At 47.3% G+C, this 9,736-nt stretch overlaps 1 protein-coding gene across 1 annotated transcript in view; it reads left to right on the top strand.

Annotated features, from left to right (window-relative positions):
- Nucleotides 1-360: 360 nt before the first annotated feature.
- slc2a15b (solute carrier family 2 member 15b) overlaps nt 361-9,736 on the top strand; it is a 179,183-nt gene continuing 169,807 nt past the window's right edge. The window contains exon 1 of the mRNA XM_072479744.1: nt 361-535. Within this exon, the coding sequence (XP_072335845.1) occupies nt 485-535 (51 nt within the window). The 5' untranslated portion in view covers nt 361-484. The remainder of the gene's footprint in view (nt 536-9,736) is intronic.

Raw genomic sequence — 9,736 nt, 5'->3', positions numbered from 1 at the left:
TGCCAAGGTCTCTGTGACATCAAAGCGGGGACTGACTCCCCCGTGACTTCTGGAAGAAACGGTGCCAGGTCAGGCAGAAGGAGTAGTCTTTCTTTTAACCCCCCACCAAGTGAGCTTGGAGTCTGTGAACTTTTACACAGTGTGGGGGAATGCTGCAGGCAATTACTGCCAAACCTCAGCTCAGTTCCTGATCCCACCCCCCCGGCCCTGCTGATGCTCCTCATGCGCTGATGGTTCAATGTTCCTGTCCCAACTCCAGCAGCCCAAACTTGCCCACTGCTGGAGCTGGTGCCGCCTTCATCCTGGGAGCCTATTGGCTGACAGTGTGTGACTGACAGCCCGCTCTCACTTCCCATTCGGCGGCAGGACCGTCAATCATCCTGCTGCCCCCGTTTGAAGTGAGGCTGTGGTCGAAGTTTGGAGATTGAATGATTTCGTCCCTTGGCTGTGGCATTGTCGAATCTGTCTGAGTGTGGCTGGGACCATGGTGGAGGAAACCTATCTCTCTGACTCTGGCAATGGGAAAATCAGCGGGGTAAGACATCCTCTTGAAAAATCAATCACTTTTGTTGGTTCAGTTCTGCTTTAAATAGAAACAAATGGCTTTGACAATAAGGTCCAGTATTGGGCAACTTTTGGTTGTTTTGTGTTACAACTCATAACCAGGAGATGGCTCCATATTCAGAGTCTGAAATTGGCTGCCTTTATTTGAGGGCTTGAGCACCTCATGTAGGTTGACACTTGAGTACTGAGGGAGTGAGTGTTGCACTGCTGGAGGTGGCCAGCTCACAGAGAGGGTGACCTGCCTGTCCAGATAGAGATGACCAATCCTATGATACTATTCAAAGAATTTCCTTTGGCGCCTTAGCCAACGTTCGCCCCTCAGTAAACCCCACCGAAAAAGCCTGAGTGTTTATCTCACTGCTATACACAGTCCTGCTGCATTTATCCAAATGATAGTTGGTGCAAATTAAGCCAGCTCATTATGTATGAAGAGTTTCAGAATGTTATTTGGGAGGGGTGGGATCAGATGTTGTGTCAGTAAAGTCTGGGCCCTTTGTTCAAATTTTTTTGTTGTTGATATTTTTGAATTTTAATTTGACTCTGCTTTAAAGGACAAAAACAGCTGATATGTTTGGGCCATTCATTAAAGTTACCTGCTGCACTCTCAGAATCTTCCCCATCTCATTAAAAGGGGTTTTATTGGCATTAAAGTTGTGAGGCACAGTGAGATGCAGCGGAATGAATGAATGTTGGAGGGGTGCTATGTTTAGGCTTAACTTTTATTGACAATGTAATTTCTGTTCAATTCTACTTTTGTGAAGTTGAAAGCAGCATTTTTGAGTCAAAGTCAACCAGCAGTTAAGAATTAGGAGTGCATTGTGTGTGAAAAGAACGTCTCATGCCACAGTGTTCAAATGTACTATCTGTGAATAGAGAATAGACAGGACCCAGCAGGGGTCGCAATGAATTCATGGTGAAACTTTCCATCTCCATAAAACGATGGTTTAACTCGTGGTGGGCAACTCGGTGTTCAGCATCATCTGGCTAGCTCCAGAACACCACTCTGGCAGGGCAGTGGGTGCATAATTCACTGGGCTAGCTTTCTCTGGACTCTCTTCTCAGAGAGCTAAGCTTTTGTTTTCTGCTCCCCTTTTCCAAACAGTCAGCCTCCAGATGCCACGGCTGTCAACAGCTAGCTCCCAGTGGCAGTGCCAATGTTCACCGTCGTCACATCTCACTTGCAGGTGTCCTTGTGGTGGAGACATGAACGGTCTGGAGGTCAGAATCCAGTGGCCAGTTCATCGTACAGAAGGTCTTTGGGGTTCTGATATTATCCAACCAGGAATCTGGCTCACCTTCAGCATCTGTGTGTACCTCTCTGTCTCTGCTGGAGGGAGGGACATTGCTCCAGGGTGTGCATGATATAAAGATCAAAGGCGACTGCAGCGATTGCATCAACTATCAAGGCACCGCCCTGTTAAGAATTGTAGGAACAGTATTTGCCCATGTTGACCTTGTTGGGCTGCAGATCCTGGCTGAACACATCTACCCTGAAACCCAGTGAGTTTTCAGATAACATGATCTGTTCAGTCTGGCGGCTGTTAGAGAAATACAGTGAAGGAAGGAGGCCACTATTGCCCAGATCAATCTGACCACGGGATTTGACCTTGTGAGCAGAGACAATCAATTTAAGTTGCTGGAGAAAATTGGCTGCCCACCAAAGCTTCTCAATGCTGCTCTTTCCACAACACATCAGCTATGACAGAGCTGCATTAGGGTCCTTTGAGATCTGCAATGGGGTGAAATGCAGTTGTGTGCTGGCACCGACACTCTTTGGCATACACCCCTCTTTGCTGCTGGCATCTGGCTTCAGGACATCCACAGGGCGGGGGCGGGGGGCGGGGTTTACTTACCAGAATCGATGGAAAGCTGTTTGGATTTGATCACCTGAGACCCAAGACAGTACACCAAATTCTCATTGGAGAGTTGTTCTAGGCTGATGATAGTCCCAACTAAAACAGACGGTAAACATCTTTGGGCAAAGAGAAGGAATCCTAGTCTGGATTGTCACAACACTCTGGGCTAGCGCACGGTCAATTCCAGCCCCATAGTCCCGGGAGCCCCAACACAAGTGAATTAACCAATAATTTGTATAAAGTTTCTGAGATCTTTGGCCCTTAACTGCTCCAATATCTTACAGGCTCCATATTTGTAAGTGAAACACGAGTGTTTATTTATAACAACAATAGAGATAAAGCATGCAATAATTATAATAGAACAACAGCCAGATAATATACTACTACCCCCCCCCTCCCCCCTCTTGTTTTACAGTCCCACCCTCAACCCAAACACACGTAAGACATACACATGCAGAGGGACGGGGAGGAGAAAAATAAAAGAAATTTAAAGTGAGATGGAAGATGAGTGCCCTTGCTTCAGGTGTTTGAGACTGTGCCCGTGTCCTAGATTCACCAGCCAGGTGTGTTAATCACAAAATGTGATCTGCCTTCAAGGAGCAACAACGTTCAGGAAGAATTTGCAATTTTTAAAGACATTGGGCGGGATTCTGCGGTACGCCAGCCCCGTTTCTTAGCCAGTGCTGTTCGCTGGTGGTGGGATTCAATTCCCATTGTAACCGTCACCGGTGTTGCTAAATTTCCGGTTGGTTCAATTGCTCTGTTTTATTACCTTTGCTCTCGAGTCGCCAGGTATCTTTATGATGCCGCCACGAGGTTCAAGTCCAAGTAATGATCAATAACTCAATACACCGATTAGTAAGATTCAAATCAAAGCACATTTATTATACACAGTAATCACTACTCATGCACAAATTCTACGTCTAAGCTACTTCTATAACTAACATGCCAATACTTAACTTCAGACTGGCCCACCAGGTCAGGGGAACAAATGGCCTTTCGTTCGGTTTGTGAGTCTGCGGGATTCGAAGTTGGTACGGATTGGTAGCTAGGAGCGCCTATCTCGTAGTGAGCGTTGAATTAAGACTGATGGGCTTTCGGCGATCACTGCACCGGTCACGGTCAAGGTTGGTTCGCGTTGCTGGGTGACCTGGGCAGGACGAAGAGAGCGAGTTGAACTTGGGGCTTAACTTTATAGTCCCCAGGGACTTCCCGCCTTTCGGGGCGGACCCTGTACCTGGTTCTAGGTGATTGGACTTTGTCCCAATCGCTTGGTTCGATTTCTCCAATACTGGAGCGGTTCCCTGATCGATGGGCGGTCTTGAGGTGTCCGTTAACCTCTTTTGTGTTGGCTCCTGCTGGCGCCGGGGAGTCTGGCTTAGTTTTGTGTGTCCCAAATGTTGCTATTGTTCCCGGGGATTGCTCATTAGTATGTAGATGGTTGCTATATTATTATGCTGATGGTCGCTGGTATCGCTGCTGTCTGGGCTTTTGCAGAGTTTTAATACACAGCAAACCTGCACCTGCTGGTTTCTGCCTGTGTTGGCTGACTTTCCCATCAGCCTTTGCTGTTCGTCATTTTAAATCGGGTGTTGGCCAATTTAGGTGGCTACACCAGGAAACCCTGCCAGCGGGAAACTTGACCATGAACAACCGGTCACTGTCCCTGAAAGGGTTAATGCAAGGACTCTGGTGGCTGCTGTTCCTGGAAAGGCAGCATTTTGCAATGCCAGGTCACGAAGCAGTTTTCAACAAGCTGGAAACCTCTTGACTCCGATGGACTGTTTACAAAAGCACCACATTGTGGTTTATGGTTTGAAAAAAAAACATGCTTTGAAAGGTTTGTGTTTTAGGAGCTGGTTTAGCTCTAGAGCGAAAACCGGAAGGACCAACTGTTTGGGTAAAGAACAGAACAATTCCTGAAGCTTCAGGACCAGTCGAGAGCTCAAAGTGAATGAAAGTTTCTCCGAAGATTCTCCACATTCTCAAATCGACTGGCTGCTGCTTTTCCACCAAGTTCACCTGAAACGTATTGCAGACCAGAGCTGAGAGATTAATCGTATAATCCGGACCCCCATCACCCATCAGCCTCCCTGAACAGGCGACAGAATGTGGCGACTAGCGGCTTTTCACAGCAACTTCATTTGAAGCCTACTTGTGACAATAAGCGATTTTCATTTCATTTCATTTCAACCGTATAACCCAAACCCCATCACCCATCAACCTTATAACCCAAACCCCATCATCCATCAACCGTATAACCCAAACCCCATCATCCATCAACCGTATAACCCAAACCCCATCATCCATCAACCGTATAACCCAAACCCCATCACCCATCAACCTTATAACCCAAACCCCATCATCCATCAACCTTATAACCCAAACCCCATCATCCATCAACCGTATAACCCAAACCCCATCATCCATCAACCGTATAACCCAAACCCCATCACCCATCAACCTTATAACCCAAACCCCATCATCCATCAACCGTATAACCCAAACCCCATCATCCATCAACCGTATAACCCAAACCCCATCATCCATCAACCGTATAACCCAAACCCCATTATCCATCAACCGTATAACCCAGACCCCATCATCCATCAACCGTATAACCCAGACCCCATCATCCATCAACCGTATAACCCAAACCCCATCATCCATCAACCGTATAACCCAAACCCCATCATCCATCAACCGTATAACCCAAACCCCATCATCCATCAACCGTATAACCCAAACCCCATCATCCATCAACCGTATAACCCAAACCCCATCATCCATCAACCGTATAACCCAAACCCCATCATCCATCAACCGTATAACCCAAACCCCATCACCCATCAACCGTATAACCCAAACCCCATCATCCATCAACCGTATAACCCAAACCCCATCATCCATCAACCGTATAACCCAAACCCCATCATCCATCAACCGTATAACCCGAACCCCATCACCCATCAACCGTATAACCCGAACCCCATCACCCATCAACCGTATAACCCGAACCCCATCACCCATCAACCGTATAACCCGAACCCCATCACCCATCAACCGTATAACCCGAACCCCATCATCCATCAACCGGATAACCCAAACCCCATCATCCATCAACCGTATAACCCAAACCCCATCATCCATCAACCGGATAACCCAAACCCCATCATCCATCAACCGTATAACCCAGACCGCATCATCCATCAACTGGATAACCCAGACCCCATCATCCATCAACCGGATAACCCAGACCCCATCATCCATCAACCGTATAACCCAGACCCCATCACCCATAAACCGTATAACCCAAACCCCATCACCCATCAACCGTATAACCCAAACCCCATCATCCATCAACCGTTAACCCAAACCCCATCATCCATCAACCGTATAACCCAAACCCCATCATCCATCAACCGTATAACCAAACCCCATCATCCATCAACCGTATAACCCAAACCCCATCATCCATCAACCGTATAACCCAAACCCCATCATCCATCAACCTTATAACCCAAACCCCATCATCCATCAACCTTATAACCCAAACCCCATCATCCATCAACCGTATAACCCAAACCCCATCATCCATCAACCGTATAACCCAAACCCCATCATGGTCCCTGTTCCTGTCAACCATTGACTTTTAACCTTCGGCAGAAGTCCTTCATTTGATTTTAGTGTGTGTGTGTGACTGAATTAGGGTATTTGAGTAATTATTGCAAGTTAATAAGCTTTCACTTCCAATTGACAAGTCCGGTTTTATAAGTAACAAGAGATTTTGTTGATTGAAGAAACCTTGGGCATTAAGTGGTTATTCTTAGAGTCAGAGGAGAGCGCAGATTCAGCTGTATAGCGAGCTGGAGAAATCATTTGAATAACTGTTGTGACGTTTGGAGAAGTAGAACTAGAGACAAACGGAGCACCCTCTCATCTCTGTCATAACAGTTGTCGCCCTTACTGAGACTAGTTTTATATTCCAGATTTATTGAATTTGAAGCCATGTCAGAGCATTAGCCAAGGTCTTTGGGTTCCTAATCCAGCGACATTGCCAATATGCCGCCATCTCCCCACTCTTTGCAAACTCTTTGTGTCCTCTCCAGAGTTTGCACTCCCACCTAGCTTTGTATTATCAGCAATTTTAAATACATTACTCTCTGCCTGTACTGAAATGTAGATTATAAATATCTGAGGCCCATGCCCTGACCCTTGTGGCATTCCACCAGGCACAGTCGGTCAGCTTGAAAATGCCACATTTATTCCTCCTCAGCCTTTTGTCCATTAACCTGTCCTCTGAGCTTCTTGTGTGTTTGTGTGAACATTGTGCAATCATCACTTCTGGCCAAGGTGCCCGGGTGGCACTGCCAAGGGTCAGGGCCTGAGGGGGATCATGCCCATGAAAGGAGGGTAAGAAGGGTGGCGGTGGTGAAGGGCAGGCATGAAGGGCCCACTGGAAGTTTGGGGAGTGGGATGGGTGTGGGTCCCGAAAGGAGGGGCATGTAACTGGGTGCGGGAAGGGCTGAAAAGGGGTCCCTCAGTGGCCCCATAGCGGGGTGTCCTGATTTGGGGCTGTGGGGGAGGGATGTGGGTAATGCCCATGTGAGTGGGTTGTGACATTGCCCATGGGTGGGGGTGTGGGGGACCCTTACATTCACTTTGAGATCACGACCCCCTTTCAAAACGGTGGCCCAATCTCTGAGGATCTGGTCTGACCACTGAGTCCAGCTCCCCAGTGTGGGCAAAAAAATTACTACGGTGTGGTTTAATAGCAGCGGGGAACTCTCCCATCCAAACCCGCTTGAAATGACACTTAAATCGCACCCTATATTTCATTTGTCGTATTCATTCCCACTCACTTTCCCTGTCTCAATCCCCTAGCAGCCTCTTTGCATCTTCCTCACAGCTCCCATTCCCACCTAGTTTTGTTACATCAGAAGATTTGGAAATATTACATTTGGTCCCACATCTACGTCATTGATATAGATTGTGAACGGCTGGGGCCCAAGCATCGATCCTTACCGTACTCCACTAGTCACAGCCTGTCAACCTGAGAATAATTTGTTTATCCCTATTCCCAGTTTTCTGTCCATTAACCAAATGTCAGTCCATGCCAGTATATTACCCCGAATCCCATGTACTCTGATTTTTCTTACTAACCTTCAGTGTGGGGCCTTATCAAAAGCCTTCTGAAAATCCAAATATACCACATCCACTGGTTACCCCTGTCGTGTTATGTACTCTGGGATAACTCGGGCTGCAACTGGATGCAGCTTTAACCAAAAGATACTCCAGACCTTGAAGTTAGTTCAATCTGATTTAGTAAACCAGTAGCACAGTTCTCTATGAGTTCGACTCTCTGCTAACCTAAGTGTGGTTACTCTGACTGAACCAGACTAGCTCTTAGCCACGTGCTGGAGGTGTGATACTGTACATACACCCTGACTCACTCTGTAGATGTTCATCAGTGGAAAGAGGCAGAGTGTGAGTGCCTCGTGCCTTTTATAGTGAGACACCACCCCTGAGTGTCCTGTCTGTTCATTGGTCATGTCCTGGTCTCTGTGTTCATTAGCTGCCTGTCTGTGCCTGTCTGTATATCATTATCTGCATGTCTGCATATCCTGACAACCCCTTATCTATTCTGCTAATGACCTCCTCAAAAAACTCCAACAGGCTTGTCAAACACTATTTCCCTTTTATAAATCCATATTGACGCTTCCCAATCCTAGCATTATTTTCTAAGTGTCTGGTTAGCACATCCTTTATAATCGATTCTAACATATTCCCTTTATTGATATAATAGGTCTGGAGTTCCCTGTTTTGTCTCTTCCTTCTCTCCTAAAGAGAGGGGTTACATTTAGCACCTTACAGTCTTCAGGAACAATTCCAGAATCTATAGATACTCCATCCAATGCATCCACTATCTCTGCAGCCACCTCTTTCAGCATTAGGGGCCTTGATGCCCATCGGCTCCAGTTTAGCTGGGGCTCCTTGATGCCATACTCAGTCAAATGCTGCCTTGGTGTCAAGGGCAGTCACTCTCACCTCACCTCTGGACCTCAGCTGTAATGAGGTCAGGAGCTGAGTGACCCTGGTGGAACCCAATGAAATGAAAATCGCTTATTGTCACAAGTAGGCTTCAAATGAAATTACTGTGAAAAGCCCCAAACTGAGCATTTGTGAGCAGGTCATTGCTATGTAAGTGCCGCGTGATAACACTGTTGATGGCCCCTTCCATCACTTTACTGATGATAGAATCATAGAGTTTACAGTGCAGAAGGAGGCCATTCGGCTCATCAAGTCTGCACCGACCCTTGGAAAGAGCACCCCACCCAAACCCACATCTCCACCCTAGCCCCGGAACCCAGTAATCCCACCTTATCTTTTTTGGACACTAAGGGCAATTTATCATGGCCAATCCACCTAACCTGCACATCTTTAGACTGTGGGAGGAAACCGGAGCACCCGGAGGAAACCAACGCAGACAGGGGGAGAACATGCAGACTCCACACAGACAGTGACCCAAGCCGGGAATCGAACCTGGGAAACATGGAGCTGTGAAGCAACTGTGCTAACCACTGTGCTACCGTGCTGCCCTGGAGAATAGACTGAAAGGGTGGTAACCGGCTGGGTTGGATTTGTCCGGCTTTTTGTGCACAGGACACACCTGGGAAACTTTCCACATTGCAGAGTAGTTTCCAGTGTTGTAGCTGTACTGGAACAGCTTGGCTAGAGGTGCGGCAAGTTCTGGAGCACAAGGCTTCAGTATTATTTTTGGAATGCTGCCAGGGCTCAAAGCCTTTGCAGTATCCAGTTCCTTCAGCCGTTTCTTGATATCACGTGGAGTGAATGATATTCACTGACATCTGTGATGCTGGGGACCTCCGGAGGAGACCGAGATAGATCATCCACTCGGCACTTCTAGCTGAAGATTGTTGCGAATGCCTCAGCCTTGTCTTTTGCGCATATGTTATGGGCTCCTCCATCACTGAGGATGGGGATATTTGTGGAGCCTCCTCCTCCGGTGAGTTGTTTAATTGTCCCCCACCATTCACAGCTGGATGTGGCAGGACTGCAGAGTTTAGATCTGGTGCGTTCATTGTGGAATCGCTCAGCTCTATCACTTGCTGCTTATGCTGTGTGACACACAAGTAGTCCTGTGTTGTAGCTTCACCAGGTTCACACCTCGGCAGGGATTTTCCATTCTCCACCGCAGCGATGAGGAATCCCAATCGGGTGGGGAACGGATCAAGTGCTGAAAAACGGGTCCAGACATCATCTGTAAGGTATGATTCTGTAAGTACGACTATGTC

This window comes from Scyliorhinus torazame, chromosome 16, assembly GCF_047496885.1.
Source record: "Scyliorhinus torazame isolate Kashiwa2021f chromosome 16, sScyTor2.1, whole genome shotgun sequence".
Lineage (NCBI taxonomy): Eukaryota > Metazoa > Chordata > Chondrichthyes > Carcharhiniformes > Scyliorhinidae > Scyliorhinus > Scyliorhinus torazame.
Note: the sequence above shows the minus strand (reverse complement) of the source record. Positions and strands in the feature narration are given on the sequence as shown.